General features: G+C 40.2%; 1 protein-coding gene across 1 annotated transcript in view; it reads left to right on the forward strand.

Annotated features, from left to right (window-relative positions):
- SYT1 (synaptotagmin 1) overlaps positions 1-17,337 on the forward strand; it is a 351,099-nt gene extending 333,762 nt beyond the window's left edge. The window contains exons 8-9 of the mRNA XM_042947239.1: positions 11,759-11,892; positions 16,302-17,337. Coding sequence (XP_042803173.1) covers positions 11,759-11,892; positions 16,302-16,508 — 341 coding nt within the window. The 3' untranslated portion in view covers positions 16,509-17,337. The remainder of the gene's footprint in view (positions 1-11,758; positions 11,893-16,301) is intronic.
- Positions 17,338-17,764: the final 427 nt, after the last annotated feature.

A 17,764-nucleotide genomic window follows, 5' to 3' on the forward strand; every position in this document is an offset into this window, starting at 1 on the left:
AAACTACAAAAGAAAATGCCGCAGGGCAGAGAAAGGTTTGTCTGAAGGTTCTGACCGAGAAAATCATCAGTAAAATCTTCAGGGAAGAGGTGATTTTTAAACCAAACTTAAGATGGGAAGAGAAAGAAAGGGCATTTCAGGCTAAAGGACAGCCAGTTCAAAGACATGGCATTTTAAATTCTCTGTGAGGAATAGTGAGTATTGACCATGAGTACAGCATAGAGTTTTTGGAAATAATAAGTTAGGATGGGGCTGTGAAGGTCATGACAGAGTTTGGATTTTTTTAGTTGCCAAGCCATGAAAGATTTTTAACAGGGGAATGGTGTGATCAAATATACTTTTAACAATTATATGAATAGTGTGAAAATCAGGGCAAGATTACAAGAGACATTGGATTTCTGATCTTGAGATGTGACAACAAATTGGAAAAAGGGAACCAAACAGAGAGACAATGTGAGGTAAATTGGCAGGATATGGTAACTAACTGTTCATACGGAGTAGAGAAAAAGGAATCAGAGACAGCCACAAATTCTCTAACTTTTTGGTCCACGAGTCTGGAATCACAGTACAAGAACAGGCTTAGAGGGAAGGTAATGAGCCCAGCAGGTGTCTGTCTGAAGGATAAGAGAAGAGCTGAGGTGGTTATGGCCGTATAGTACAGCATATAGGCTGCAATTAACATTTCTGCAAAGCTTGTCCACCGTGTCCTCATAATTGAAAGAAAGCCACTTGTGGAATTTTATACTTGTTTCCAAAGTCTTCCTCCAAGACTACTCTATATCCTTTTGGGGGAACATACCTCTACATGCTAAAACTATGCCAGTGACACCAGTGTTGGTGAAGACATTGCATTCCAGTGCCAGAATCTGTGGCCAGAAACCTCGCTTAAAAAGAGGTAGCAAAAATACTGGAAGCATAAGATTGCACTGTAGGATGTCTGAGATGAGCCGTCTAGAGAAAAATCCTATTTAATGTGTGTTACAATAATATCAAATGTGATTAAACTCATAAAATATGTTCTCAAAAGTCTTGGGGGTAAATGGAAAGAAAAGAGGGAAAAAAAGAAGGATCAGCTCATGCTCAGAGAGGAAAAACAGCGGGAACAGGGGAAAGTTTAATGGGAAGTATGCTGTCTTAGTCTGCTCAAACTGCTGAAACAGAAAGGGCACCAAGTCAGAATACCATAGGTTGGGTCGCTGAAACAACAAACATTTATTTCTCACAGTTTTGGAGGCTGGAAGTCTGAGAATAGGGTCAAGCATGGCCAAGTTCTTGGTGGGGGCTCATTTCCTAGTTTACAACTCTCTTCTCATTGTATCCTCATATGGCACTTAGTCCATAAAAAGTGCCTTAACAATGTCAACTAAGTTGGTATTGAGAATTATCTGCAAGAGAAAGAACTTCTAGGGTTTCCTTTGTAAAAAAATTTTTTAACATTTATTAATTTTTGAGAGACAGAGCATGAGCAGGGGAGGGGCAGAGAGAGAGAGAGAGAGGAGACACAGAATCTCTGATCTGTCAGCACAGAGCCCGACATGGGGCTGGAACTCACAGACTGTGAGATCATGACCTGAGCTGAAGTTGGACACTTAACTGACTGAGCCACCCAGGTGCCTCTGGGGTTTCCTTTTGATTGCCATACCCAACCTGCCCATTTCTACCCCCTCAATAGATAAATTCATCAAAGCAACCAAGCCCTGGTACAGTATGGTGGATGGTAGAGAAGGACAGTAGTTGGAACAGCAGTAAAACAGGGGCATTTATGTGTCGTCATCATCATCTTTCTTAACTCCTTGACCAGAAAAGGATGGGAGATTCAGTATATCCAGGGTGTAGCAGACGGAGGTGAGTAGGGTGGGATGCAACGCCTAAAGGACTCCTACCAATTAATGTAAATAGTCTTGCACTCAAAATTAATGCCCAAATAGGGACAAAAAGAAGAAAAAGATTGGCACCAGGCCATAGGCTGTTGACCCAATGAATTATTCAGAAGTGGCTGCCCCACTGGCAGAGCTGCAAATTCAGAGTTGTTCATGAGCTGGAAAGGACAAAATGATCACAAAACCAATCAAAGAAGATCCATACCCTGAAAATGGCTACTGAGACCATCCTGGGATGCTCTGCCCACCTTTCATACAGCGGAGTCAGTGCTTCCAAGTCTCCACTGTCTTGGTGGTGAGGTTCAATAAACAACTTAGCAGACTGTATCATTGTAGGTTTAACACAAGGATTTCCTATCCCTCACTCTGGATAGGACAGATCGAAAAAAGGAAAGAAGGAGTTCTAAGTCTCGGTGGAAATCAGAAAGAAGAAATAGGACTATAAAATTCTCCCATGGTAGAAAGGAGTTAACAGAAAAACTACCGGAGGAGGTGTAGATTCGCCCCCCCCCCGCCCAGGTAATACCTGTAAGTATTACTCTGTCCCCAACAAGAGCAACGAATCTCAAAGCTGTGGGCTTTCTTTTCCCTATTTCCTCATTTTCAGCAGCATAAGGAAAGTTAAGATACTTCATACGCCCAAGTGTATCGACATTAGCTGACCTCACTACCTGGAAAGAAAGCTCCATAAATCACAGTTTTGACTCACACTATCCTAGAGCCTCCATAAATAGTTTCCACTGACAACTCTCAAGTTTAACTTTTCCGCTCTGTGTAATTTGATCTATTGACTTCAGGAGTAGGAGGAAACTGCATGGGATGTTGTATTAGTTCCCCCATCTCACACCTCAAGATGAGGTGGTCGTGAAAGAAACTCTCCTTGTGCTTTCACCACACATGTGATTAAATTCTAATAGACCAGTTGCTCAGAGTGGGTATGCTTCCTTCGAGAAATAAATCTGGCACGTGGGGCCAGATTCTGGCTTACTTCTGCAGCAAGTAGGGTGATGGTCGACACCAAGTTAGCAAGGCTGGCGAAGAGTCTGACACCTAAATACTGACGTAGATGTCAGCCCTTCCACAAAACTATAATAAGAATTAAGAGGCGTTGGGCACATAGTTGAAGCACTTTCCACACAGAGACTCAATTTAATGTTCACAACTCTATGAACCAGGTACCATCATTCCCACCACTTCACATTGAACAAAATATGACACCAAGAGGCTAAATAACTTGTCCAAGACCATACAGCCAGTAGCAAGGCCAAGATTCAAGTCAGTCTGGCTCCAGAGTTTGTACCTGTAAACATGACACTGAATTGTCTCTCCAACACATCACAAAGCAGCACATTCTAAGTTGGAAGACCCCGGTTTGAGTTCTCAGCGGGCAAAAAAATCAGCCTTCAGGAGCCCCAGTCTCTTTACTGGGATTGTTGTAAGGCTTAAAGGAGATGACATAATTTTTAAATATACATGCATAATCTTAAAGTGCTTTACAAACATAAATGAAAATTATCATATTAAACTTTGTGATGTATCTTACTTTAAAAATCATTCTCAGCTAGTATTTCATCCATTTTCAACCAAATTTACCATGGATTCTAAAACAGTTGTACCTAAATAAGCAATCTTCTGATTATATGCTCTAGGTTAACCTTTTTTTTTTTTTTTTTAATGAAAAAGACTTAAACTTTTTGAAGGCTTTTGCTTTGAACAACAGAGTAATCCTTTTTAGGTGCTTGGAAAAAATATGAATTTTCCCCCAAGAGATCACTTCTTAGACCTATTTAAATTTGAGTCTCATCCTCAAACCTTCCTAGATAAACAATAGAATCCTCTCTACAACTTTGGTTGTTGTGTTAGTCTTTTACCGCTGCCATGATAAACCACAACAAACTTCATTTAAAAAGTGACATATGGTTATTATCTTATAATTCTATAAGTTACAGGCCTGACACAGACCTCACTGGGATAAACCCAAAATGTCAGTAGGGTTGCATTCCTTTCTGGAGGTTCCAGGCAAGAACCCATTTCCTGGCCTTTTCCAGCTTCTAGAGGCCACCTGCATTCCATAGCTTATGACCCCTCCTCCATCTGCAAAGCGAGCTATGTCACACACCTCTGACCCTTGAATCTCTTTCTGACCACAACCAGGAAAGGTTCTCTGCTTTTAAGGACTCGTGTGATTAGATTGGGCCCTCCTAGATAATCTAGGATAATCTTCTCATCTCAAGATCCTTAGCATTAACCACATTTGCCAAGTCCCTTTTGCCATCTGAGGTAAATGTTCCCAGGCTCTGAGGATCAGGATGTGGCCATCTTTTGCAGGATGGCCTGCCTATCATAATGGGTGAATTTTAACAAAATAAAACCCCAGTTTCGTATATTAAAAAAACTTGTCAACATGTAAAAGTTTGAAAGTGATTTCATTACAGTGTCCTGAAAAACCTCTAAGTTGTAACAGCTATTATGACAGAAAAGAGATAGAGTTCAGTTAGGCTGACTTCTGATGAAAAGAAAGCCTGACAAGTGGCGAGTGAAGGGTAGCAATGCCACACCGATAACAAAATCAAATGACAGACCTCCAAATTATCCAAAACGAGGTGATGAATCTGCACTCATTGTACCTGCAGTTTATTATTACGAATGAAAAACCTTCTTTCTGATCCCAGTCTATCATTTTCCAGAACTGCAAGCTGACAGTCACATATTATTAGAGACTAAATCGACATAAGAGACTTTCCTTTCTACCAAAGTTAGAAAAGTAAAGAGGCCCTACCAGTTTTTCAAAGATAAATTAAACAAGTGAAGTGTCCCAAGTCCTGCATGTGTTTCAGTGGTAACAGGGATTATCTAAACGGTGTCGAAGGAAGGTTTGCATTATTGGTGAAAGATGGTCATGAGTTCCATGAGTGCTTGTTTTGGGGGACAAAATAAAGCGGTGCAGCCACAGAGATATGAAGTCCCTGAGGACAGTAGCCCAGTTTTGTAGCTTGCATATTTTTCCATGCCATTTCCATGTTTACAAAAACCTAATGGACATTTGGATGTCACACATGGTGTCCAGCAGTTGTACTCAAAAAAAGCAATAGCAACAGCAGTGAATCTCCTTGCAGCTTATTTTATCATTTCCATAAAACCATGTCCTGTTGTGTCATGACCAGAACTTCTAAGCCACCAAGAAACTCCGAATCACAAGGATTTGCTTTGTGGAACAGCCCCTAAAACAGAACAAATTTAATTATAAATAACAGTCCTACTCTGCAGGACAGGTGATCCTTACTGCAAAAAAATATGTGCATCCTTAAAGTATGGGTGTGACTCATAGTTAGGTGACTCATGGCCTTCCCTTTAGAAGACTCATTCATAGTTAGGGAGACAGGAGCAAGGTCTAGATCCCAGAAGTGACTAATGAGCTAATCAAGAGATTAGGGCCATCTCCAAAGGGACCAGAATTCAGGACAGGATTTTCGTGCGAGGAAAGAATCAGAGGACACTTAAGAAATCAAGCCAATCAAGGAGTGAATGGCAATGGAGAAGACTGGAGAAAATGGAGCTGCAATCGAAGACTTCACATGGCTGAACCAAGAAGATCATCAAACGTGTCCACCTTGAATACATAAGGCATCAGACTTAGTCAAGATTTATCCAGGCACAAAAGGTGATAAAGAAGATCTCTAACAACCTATGGAACGTGAGAAAATATTTGCAAACTATATATTAGATAAGGGCTAATATCCAAAATATTTAAGGAACTCATACATCTTAATAGCAAAATAATAATTATCTGATTAGAAATGGACACAGAACATAAATGAACGTTTTTCAAGAGAAGACATGCAAATGGCCAACAGGTACGTGAAAAGATGCTCAACTTTATTAATCATCAGGGAGATGCAAATGAAAGCCATACTGAGAGATCACCTCAAACCTCTTAGAAACGCTATTACCAAAAAGATAAAAGATAATAAGTGCTCGCTAGGATGTGGAGAAAAGGGAACCTTTGTGCCCTGTTGGTGGGAATGGAAACTGGTACAGCCACTATGGAAATAGCATGGAGATTCCTTAAAAAAATTAAAAATTGAACTACCATAAGATCCAGCAATCCCATTTCTGGACATACACTTGAGGAAAATGATATCACTGTCTCAAAGAAAAACCTACATACCCACATTCACCGCAACATTGTTCACAATAGCCAAGATGTGGAAACAACCTAAGTGTCCACTGATGGATGAATAAAGAAGATATAGCATGAATATATACAATATATACATTTATATAAAGAAAATGTTTTAAATATTACCAATTCTAATTATTTTTTTCTTTTTTTGAGAGAGAGAGAGAGAGAGATTGAGAGAGAGAGAGAACCCACATGCAGAGAAGGCACGTGGGGAGACAGAATCTTAAGCAGGCTCCATGCTCAGCACAGAGCCCAATGCGGGGCCCACAACCCTGGGATCATGACTTGAGCTGAAACCAAGAGTTGGATGCTCAACCGACTGAGCCACCCAGGCACCCCATTAATTCTAAGTATTATTAACATTATTCTAAATAATATCCTAAAATAAAAATATTATAAATATAAATATATAAAATTATTTAGCCATAAAAAAAGAAGGAAATCCTGCCATTTGCAACCACATTGATGGACCTTGAGGGCATTATGCTAACTGAAAAAAGTCAGACAGCAAGACAAATCCTGCATTACCTCACTTATATATGGAACCTATTTTTTTTTTTTAATCAAAACCTATAGGACACAGAGAGTGGAATGGTGGTTGCCAAGCTACGGGGTGAGGGAAATGAGGACATGTTGGTCAAAGGCTACAAATTTATAAGATGAGTAAGTTCTGGAGATCTAGTATACAGCATGGTAACTACAGCTGGCAATGCTGTATTGTATAGCTGAAAAATTCTAAAGAGAGTAGAATTTAAATGTTCTCACTACAAAAAATAAAGATATCGTAATTATGTGAGGTGACAGATGCGTTAACTAACCTTATTGTGGTGATCACTTCACAACACGTAAGTATATGAAATCGTCACATTGCACATCTTAAACTTACACGGTGTCATGTGTCAATTACATCTCAATAAAGCTGGACGGGATGGTGCGGGGATGGAGATAAGACCTCTGAGTTACCGCCAGCCTTGATTTTGATTAAGATGGAAATTCTATCCGCAAAGTAAGTTGCTTTGGTACCTGTATCAGGATTGATCTGCACAGGCAAAGGCTAACTCTACCCGTTGATGGCGGCCCCAAACCTGTTCCGCTTCTAGCCCTCTGCCCTTCCTTGTAAGTATCATGACATTATGGAATATCTCTGAATCACTGTCAGAATTGGCAGCTTCTGCTTAGGAAAGTGACAGGTCAGCAGTGACCTCTCTGACCTCCCAGCTACCTCTCTCCCCCTTGCTTTCTTCTTGTTCCACAAACATGCAGAAGGATGTGCACCTCGGAGCCTTTGTGTTTCTGCTCCTGCTGGCTGATGCAAGCTTCCACCACACTCCGTCAAGTGACTTGTTCCTTCCTGTCATTTGATTCTCAGCTCAAACCTGCCCTCCACAATGAGGACTCTGCTGAGCACCCTTTCCAAATTACCTTGTTCTCCCTAAGGCACTAATCACATCACACGAGAACTTGTCTCTGAATCTGAAATTATCTTGTTGCGTTTTTAATTTGCTTACTCAAACGGCAGATGCAGAGGAATTTTCTTGTCATGTACTGTGCTAAATGAATAAATACATAGTCATTGAGCATCTCCTGAGAAAAGCTATACCTTAGTTGGGTTGATAGAGTTTCAACACACGAACATTAAGAGGCATAAACACTGATTTATGGGTATTTAGCGTTTGGGTATTTAGTCAGTGCCAAAAAGCAACTGCAGACTTGACCATCTCTGTAAATGTAAAGGGGCTTTGGGTGGAGGAACCAGGGAACTTCAAAACCACACAAGGTGTCTAAACCAAAAATCCATATTGGCTGTGAACAGCAAGATGGATTATCAGTGAAAAAAAAAAAGCCTCCTCCTTCATTTACAAGTATTTGCACTAGACCATTTAATTAACCAGCTATTTAGTTGAGGGAGTTGGGTCCTCATCTCTAGGTGTGTTTTTTAATGAGATTCTTCATTATGGAGCACCTGGATAGCTCAGTCTGTTAAGCACCCAACTCTTGATCTGAATTCAAGCCCTGCATTGGGCTCTGCATGAAACCTACTTAAAATGAAATAGGGGTGCCTGGGTGGCTCAGTTTGTTAAGCAGCCGACTTCAGCTCAGGTCATGATCTCACAGCTCGTGGGTTTGAGCCCCACATCCGGCTCTGTGCTGACAGCTCAGAGCCTGGAGCCTGCTTGGGATTCTGTGTCTCCCTCTCTCTGCCCCTCCCCCACTCTCTGTCTGTGTCTCAAAAATAAACATTAAAAAAATTTTTTAATAAAAATTTACATATATATGATATATATAGATATATATGTATGTATATATATTCTTCATTATGATGAAAAATCTTCATTACAAACCGCTTGAGTGGATGTAGCACTCAAACCAAAACCAAACACCCCAAGCCACACATATCCAAGTAACGTAGGCATTTAGGACAGTGGGAGGTGACCACACTAAGAGTACGAAGATCCAGATCACAAGGCCTACGTAAATCCCACTTATTCATTCAGCAAAAATCGAACAGCGCCAGGCACCGTTTAGTAAATACTGAGAGAATACCGCAAAGTTCTGTCCTTCGGGAGTTCCGTTCTACTGGGGGACAGGAGGAGGAAGATGAAAGCAACTTGTTCTGGCCCCACTGGCCCCGCTAGAAAAGTCGTCTTCACACGGCCCACGGGTCTGGCCGGCTCACGCGGCCACCACCGCAGCCACAGCCTGCGGCCGCACTAGTGCCAGCGTCTCCAACTCTCGCGTTGTTTGGGACCCGCTGCGTGGGACCAGGGGCGCCGCCGCACGGACCTGCTGCGCAAGATCACCTGCCGCCAGATCACCGCCTCGAGGTGAAGGCGGAGGATGGAAGAGATGCGCCTGCTCCTGGGAAGGCTGAGAATGAAGAAAATGGGGAGCCGGAGGTCTTCAATAAGGTAGATGGAGAAAAGGCAGAAGACAAGAAGAGGAGGAGGAAGAGGAAGACGATGGTAAGGAAGAGGATAGAGACGAAGATGAGGAGGCTGAGGCGGCTCCAGGCAAACAGGCAACTGAAGATGGGGAGAGATGGGGCGCCTGGGTGGCTCGGTCGGTTGAGCGACTGACTTTGGCTCAGGTCGATCTCACGGTCCGTGAGTTCGAGCCCCGCGTCGGGCTCTGTGCTGACAGCTCAGAGCCTGGAGCCCGCTTCAGATTCTGTGTCTCCCTCTCTCTCTGACCCTCCCCCGTTCATGCTCTGTCTCTTAAACATTAAAAAAAAAAAAAAAAAAAAAAAAAAAAAAAAAATTGAAGATGGGGAGAGAGATGATGTTGACACCAAGAAGCAGAAAGCTGACGAGGATGACCAGACACCATAACAGGAAAAGCTGAACTTTAAAACAAACAAAAAGGCCGCCATGACCATTCATCCTCCACGCCCAGTCTCAGAATCTAAACGTGGTCACCTTCAAAACGAAAGTCCTTCCCACCCACTGGCAGCGCCCCCACAGTGACACGTGCTCCCCCCACACAATCCAAACCACAACCTGAATCTGCAGCAGGAAAGGATGGCCAGAATTTCCCAGGCGCTGCTTTTTCTTAAACATACTTTAGAAAGGAAAATGTGTTTATAATCTTTATTTACATTTTATATTTTTGCTCATATTGTTGGGGTCAGTCGTTTTTAATCTTGGATGAACAAGCTAGTCTTGGGAGCAGTCTCTGTCCTACTTGTGGTGTGACCATGTTCATTACATCTCAAAGGAGAGTAAAAAAAAAACTTGTAAAACACACGCGCGCGCGCACACACACACACACACACACACAATCTTACTCCAGTAACATTTTTTTGTGTATGTACTTAGCTGTACTTTAAACAGCTGTTTGTATGAGACGGTTAAAGAGGTCAAAGATAAAAGGTGTCTTTTTTTTTTTTTTTTTTTGTCTGAAGTTTCTGTGGTTTGGGCCTGTTTGATGTATGTGTAAACACTGTTGTCCAATAATAAACCATAATTTTATTGTGCTGAAAAAACTGCAGACCAGAAAAGGTTGTTATCTAAAAATATGTGGGCATTAAACTAGATAATCTGTAAAGTTTCACTCAAATCTCCACAGATACTGAAAGGCGGGGGCAAAGGGGGTGGGGGGGGAGATATTTTATAAGGCTTAGCACTGATTGTTTTAGGGCAGTAAAAATGTGGATGATTTTAATTTTTTTCTTCTTTTTGTTTATCATTAGGTTCTGAATTTTGTTCTATAATGAATATGCATTACATATGAACTGGAAAAATATTTAAGAAAACAGTAGAGAGATTTTACTATCAAACTTGGATGTTGGTTCTTAGTAACCTGAATGTATGTCCTTCATCCATTAGTAATGAGAACTGTAAATGGGAATCGTCTTATCCCTCCAGTGATTTGCTTATTACTTTACCTTTACCTAATGAGACTTTGGGGAAAATGATAAGGGAATTCTGCTCCTCTTCTCATTACTTCTGTGTGTACTGGCTTATTCTCTACCTGGGGATGATTGGGCACAAGTCCTGAATCAATAGATGGCTCTCTCTCTTTCTCTCCCTCCCTCTCCACCCACACCCTACCCATCACTACACTTAGGCATCATACACACACACACACATACACACACACACACACAGAGGTGGCCTCTTCTCTCCCTTTTACCTTCAAATCTCAGCTTATTTTTTAAAACATTTTTTAATGTTTATTTTTGAGAGAGAGAGAAACAGAGCGCAAGCGGGAGAGGGGCAGAGAGAGGGAGACACAGAATCCCAAGCAGGCTCCAGGCTCTGAGCGCCCCTAACATTTAAACTGAGATTTGGGGGCGCCTGGGTGGCTCAGTCAGTTGAGTGTCCAACTTCGGCTCAGGTCATGATCTCCCTCCCGGTTCATGGGTCCGAGCCCCGCGTCAGGCTCTGTGCTGACAGCTTGCTCTCCCACTCTCAAAAATAAATAAATGTTAAAAAAAATTAAATGTTACCTCCACAGAGAGGCCTTACCTGAGCAATCAAAATATAAGAATTCTGTTGCTACCTTAGACTCACCATACTATCCCTGGTATTCTCAATCATATCTCTATTCTGCTCTTTATTTCCAGAGCACTCTTGTTAACTCTTTCATATGTATTTCACTTCTTTACAAGCCTCCTGTTTCCCCCACAAGTTTGAATTTCCATCATGAAAACAGCAATGATCTGTTTTGTTCACTCCCATCTCCATAGGGCGTAACTAATATTGAGTAAATGAATAAATGAATGAATGAAATGGCTCCTTTGTCCTTTCTCTGTCAAGAATTCTATTCCCAAGCAGTAGTATGCTGCAACCAGTACTTTGCCAGCTCAAAGAGCCAATTGTTAATATTTCAGGGATTTAGTAAGCTAGTTGTTAAACTACTTAGTAGCTTGCAATTAGCCATGCTGAGAGTATTTCTACCATGGACGTTGGCGAATGTTACATGTTAAGACTTTATTTTTTTCCCAAAGATGCTTTATTGGCATACTACAGCTCTTGTCCCCTAAATCCACCTATAAATATTGAGATATCATGAAAATAAACCTGGAGAATAGGTTACTTAAAATCTTTCAATAGAGAATGTTTTTTTTTTTTTAATATCAAATATTTACTATACAATGATTTTCTTGTTGGGAATACTTGAGATTTTTAATAAGCTAAACTATAATCTAAAAACGTGTCTCTGATCTCCTGAAGTTTTTGTTTCTGTTTTTCAGATCCTTATGTGAAGATTCACCTGATGCAGAATGGCAAAAGGCTGAAGAAGAAAAAGACAACAATTAAAAAGAACACACTTAACCCCTACTACAATGAGTCATTCAGCTTTGAGGTACCCTTTGAACAAATCCAGGTAATGTCAAACATAATTTGTCTTCCCATTCAATTTTATTTCTTCAGATCACATAAAGACACAGACCTTGTGAATTATCAGTGCTCATGCCTTCATTAGAATTGCCATTCTTATTCCCATACACATTTGATAATCAAGCTACATCCAGAAGGAAATGATAAAATATACAGCACAGGATGTGCTGATTCATCAGCTAAAAACAGCTGGCATTCTGTTTGGCAGAAATAAAATAGGAAAAAAAAATCAACAGAATGACTCTGCTGATTCAAAAAGTGCATCCATAAAGGTTAAAAGGCCAAGAGAAAAAAGTGCTTTCACTATTTATTGCCAAGCCATAATATGTAATTGTCCTTATCACAGCTTTATAGCAAAAAAAAAAAAAAAAGAGAGATAAAAGAAATATTTTGGTTGATGCTAAATATGCAGCATCTTTAATCTTTCATTTTTAAAGAGTGATTTACAATAGAAAAAATAACTAAGTCATATTTTGTTTAAATTCAGCTTCCTATTTCTGAGTTGGAATGGATGGACATTTTTGTAAAGATAAAACCTTCACTTGCCAGATAATAATTGTTATGATAAGGAGTATTCTATTAAAGGAACCTGTGGATAACATGTTCAAAACAGGATGCTACAAGTAGCCACAATAGTATATGATCTCATTACTTAGCAATTTTTAAGTATATTTAGGTTTTCTTACCTCATATCCATAGTGAGACTATTGAAATTCAAAGTTCACATCCAATAAATATCAGCTATTTCTTGGGAATCTTTAATGGATATCAGAGAGTCAAATGTCTTAAAGCAACACTATTTTTGCATTTTATTGAATAATTGATGTGGGCCTATCTTTTCAGTCATATAGAAACTTGCCCATAACATGAAGGAGAAGTAACGAGTAGGCATCAAAACTACAACATGGAAATGTCTAAAGGTCCAGAATGTAAAAAATCAGCAAATATTCTTTAGTTGCATATTTTTCCTTTTTTAAGTTTATTTATTTATTTTGAGAGAGAGAGACAGACAGACTGCGAGCATGGGAGGGGAAGAGAGAGAGGGAGAGAGAGAGAATCCCAAGCAAGTTGTGCCCCATCACTGCAGAGCCCTGTGCGGGGTTTGAACTCACAAACTGTGAGATCGTGACCTAAGCTGAAACCAAGAGTTGGAGGCTTAACTGACTGAGCCACCCAGGTGCCCTGCATATTTTTACTTTTAATCTAAAATATAATTTAGAATATATATATATATACATATATATATGTAATAAATCACACCTTTATTCCATGAAGAAAACTAATATCATAGCTACATGTATTGTAGTGCCTAATTTAAGCACTTTATGCATAACCTTATTGCATCTTTATAATAACCTTATGAGAGAGGTTATTACCCCAATTTTATATATGAGGAAACCGAGGCTTAGAATTTCCTCATGTGTAAAACAGGAATAATAGAGTCCACATCCAAGTGAGCTTATGCATATAAAAGCACTTGGAAGGGCACCAAGCACATAGGAACATTCAAAATGGTTGCCATCATCATTATTATTCACAATGTTAATTTTGTCTTTTTTTTCATATTAACATTTTATTACAAAATAGATCTAACAGGGGCACCTGGGTGGCTCAGTGGTTGGGCAACAGACTTCGGCTCAGGTCATGATCTCACAATTTGTGAGTTCGAGCCCCGCATCAGGCTCTGTGCTGACAGCTCGGAGCCTGGAGCCTGCTTCAGATTCTGTGTCTCCCTGTCTCTCTTTGCCTCTCCCCCACTCGCACTCTGTCTGTCTCTCAAAAATGAATAAACGTTAAAAAAATAAAAAAAAGAAAAAAAAGAAAATGGATCTAACAATAAGATTAAAACAATATATAAATCAGTGCCTTCTACTAGAAGTATCTGTGAGGACAGACATGTTTTATCACTGGTGGGGTCCAATACAGTAGTCACCAGCCTCAAGTGGGTGATGAGCACCTCAGCCACCAGTGTGATAAAGGAACCTTATTCATAATTTAAATAGCCATATGTGGCCAGTCACTACTGTATTGTATAGGGCAGTTATTTAAAAATCACCAGGAATCCCACCATCTTCACATCAGGTCATGGTCTTTCTCTAACTGTTCTCATATGCAAATTGCACATACTTAAATTAATTACTTTCAACAGTTGTTGAAACAGTTACATAACAACAGTTGTAACAGTTGTTACATAAGTAAATGACATTCCAGAGGACACTGATTCCCTGGCCCCAGTCACTTGTTTACCAGCCTGAACCAGTGAAGCTACTGCTTTGGGCCCACTGGCAAATCCCTAAAATATCCAATTTTCTCCAATTTATTTTGCAATATTTGTTCAGTGAACCCTTTTTTGAGTTCTAAGAACTCATTCCTATGGAAGCTAACACCTCATGGAGTTTTGGGTTTTTTATTCTACAAAACAATATAAAGCAGGGTATTGAGATGAAAAATCCTATTGTAAACTTTCTTGGAGCTACAATTCTACACCTTTAACAAAAATAAATGGGTTTTTTCTTCAACTATAAATTGCAGCAGATGCAAATATATTAAAAATGAAGCACATTACGAACAAGACATATGCTGGGTTTCTGGGGCAGCATTTTAGAGGAGATAACATTCTGTCAGGACAGAGAGAACCTGAGCCCATCACTGACAACATTAGGCATGGAAATAATGAGCACATCTTTGACTGCATCCCTCCTCCTCCGCTTCTTGGCAGTTTGCTCTAGTCTTCACATTTTCCTAGAGAAACAATTGAGCATTTTCCATACCAAACTAGGGGTCTAGGTTTCCTTTCTTCCCAGGTTACAAGATTATCTGCTTTCTATTTGTCTCTATCCCTATGAAATATATTGTGAGCAAAATATGCTGATTTTCAAAAGCACATGTAAATGTTATAGTCCCTCCCCTAAAAATGTATAAATAAACTATCTATGCAGCTGGACAAATTAATCCAAGGCCTTCATAAGGATGTTTTGTCTTGAGTGCTATTACTCAGTACATTCCTAGGTGAAATCGTCAAAGCCCACTCCAGCCATTCACTCCAACCTCCACAAACCCCGTTGCCTTGGTGCCTGACATCCCTAATGCTCCTACCCCACCCCCATTCCCTGCAGTATGATTTCATCCTGACGAATTTGCTTGGGCAAAGTTCTGAGAACTTTTCTGAGAACCAAACTGATTCTGTTCCCAACACCATCCAATGGATAGATGATTCCCTTGATAAGGTAATCAGTCCGAGGCCACACAAGGGAAGATGGAGTTTGTTTCCTTTATTGCCAGTGTGTTGCATTTTACATTCTAAATTCCATTTTCAAAAGCGGCCGTTGTCTCTGATGTGAAGCTGTACATGGGTGCCGCCTCTTAGCACATTGGTACAATAATGCGGTGCTCAGACCACAAAGTCCGCTAAAGGGCCATAACTCAGCAGGAGCCCCATCCTGCCCTGGCTTCCATCATTACATTTTCTGTTCCTTTTAACTCTGGCCATCAAATGCTATGCATTCTACTTTATTCTAAGCCCTTTATCTCTACACTCAGTTTCTAGAGTCGAGCCATCACATATTTTGACTAAGCAAATCCATTACTTGGGAAGCAGAACTAAAATGTGCTTTGAAAAAGTGTGTCTTTCATATCATAATGGCATGGGTTTGCTTTCGTCAATTCAGGCGGTTCAAAAGTGTAAGTTATTAAATAAACTCTCACGATGTAATGGAATCACTGAAGTAAATCTTGTGTGGCCTGAAAGGTTATTTCCATTTGAGATCAGTGCTGGATACACAACAGTCACTCCGTAAATGTTCATTGAGAAAAAGCTTCAATGGGAAACTTATTTTTAGTTGTGACTTTTTAAAGCCTTTCACTCTATTATCACATTTAATGCTCGCAATAATCATGTGACTATTGTACCGAATACCAACGCCAGAACTCTTGCTGATGAGGTGATTGAAACGAATGAACCCAGAGGTGGACACAGTTTACAAAGACAACAACGGCACCAAGGGCACAGCACAGACTGTGGAGAACAAACCACCCATTCCTTATATGACCCCAGGCAGGGAGCATGACATCACCTTACCTAAATAATGGCAGTATCAATCGGATCTGTTGTGAGAAGTGAGTAGTTCATGTAAAAGACTCAGAATTGTGCCAAATACCTAACAAAAATTAGCATTCATTTCAGTATTTTGAAGACACTGAAGAAGGTGATGATGATGATATAGTGATGGCGAGATACGGATCAGACGCAGGTTTTCGTATTCAAGTAATTTTCAGTCTTGTTTGGTGTTTTGAGATCAGTTCTTACCTCCAATTGCTGAGATCTGAAGGAAGCTTTGCAATAGGGCTTTATCTACAGGGCTGGATGATTCATGTTTATTCTGCATCCTCTTTCAGAAAGTGCAAGTGGTGGTAACTGTTTTGGACTATGACAAGATTGGCAAGAACGATGCCATCGGCAAAGTCTTTGTGGGCTACAATAGCACCGGGGCGGAGCTGCGACACTGGTCAGACATGCTGGCCAACCCCAGGCGCCCCATCGCCCAGTGGCACACCCTGCAGGTCGAGGAGGAGGTTGACGCCATGCTGGCGGTCAAGAAGTAAAGGAAAGAAGCCTTTCTGCATCTGCCCACATAGTGCTCTTTAGCCAGTATCTGTAAATACCTCAGTAATATGGGTCCTTTCATTTTTCCAGCCATGCATTCCTGACAATTCAGTGGTACTTCAAATCCTGTTTTAATTTGCACAAATTTAAACGTAGAGAGCCCCTAAGCCCTTCGTCATGCCACTGCCCTCCAGATCCACTCTTCTTTTAAGCAATATGATGTGTAGATAGAGCATGACTGAAATTATTTATTGTATCACACCGTTGTATATACCAGTATGCTAAAGATTTATTTCTAGTTTGTGTATTTGTATGTTGTAAGCGTTTCCTAATCTGTGTATATCTAGATGTTTTTAATAAGATGTTCTATTTTAAATTATGTAAATCGACTGAGATATAGGAGAGCTGATAATATATTATATGGTAAATATAGTATTGTCTGCATTCCAGCAAAAATATCAACTTGTAAGGCACTCGTACAGTGAAACTGACATCTTAAAGGACAACTTAAACCTGAGCTTTCTATTGAATCATTTGAGTACCAAGATACACTTACACCACATATTTGCTGGGTGAATCCAATTTTGTAGAATTTCTTCACAGGCAAATTAGTATGATCTGAGCAGCGTCCAGACTGACCTCCAGGAAGCATAGCCACAAACCAGAATAGCATCTGTCTGTACATAGCTACAAAGCCGAAACAAGGGCTTCACTCTCACATTCGAGGAAGCAACTGAACAGGAGCCAATGACTTCATATTACTGCATACAGAGTAACAATATGACGGCATTCCGTGAGTGTGTGTGTGTGTGCGTGTGCATGCGTGTGTGTGTGTGCATTTGTCTGGGGATGGGGTGGGTGGGAAGAAGCTGAGGGGAGAAGTCAGCATTTCTGAATTATTGCCTGACGATTTAAAAAGAAAAAAAAGTAGCTCTCCGTTATCACCTTTATACAAAATGTGCATCCTGTGGTGAATTCTGTTCCAGATTTCATACCTATAATAATTCCAAAAGGTTTGCACATTAGACTTTGTAACAAAATATTTTATTACACAAAACCATATTAGAAGGAATGCAGAATATTTTTAACACAGCAATCTGTGCTTATTACACAAAATTACTTTGTGGTAAACAGACAGTATTGTGATCCCGTCAAAAGATGAAAAAAAAAAAAAAACAATTAGCCATAGTTCTGAATGCACTTCAATTAAGCCAAAACAGACAGCTAGTGATCTTTTTATATGCTCTTTTTACTT

The sequence above is a fragment of the Panthera leo genome, chromosome B4, assembly GCF_018350215.1.
Source record: "Panthera leo isolate Ple1 chromosome B4, P.leo_Ple1_pat1.1, whole genome shotgun sequence".
NCBI lineage: Eukaryota > Metazoa > Chordata > Mammalia > Carnivora > Felidae > Panthera > Panthera leo.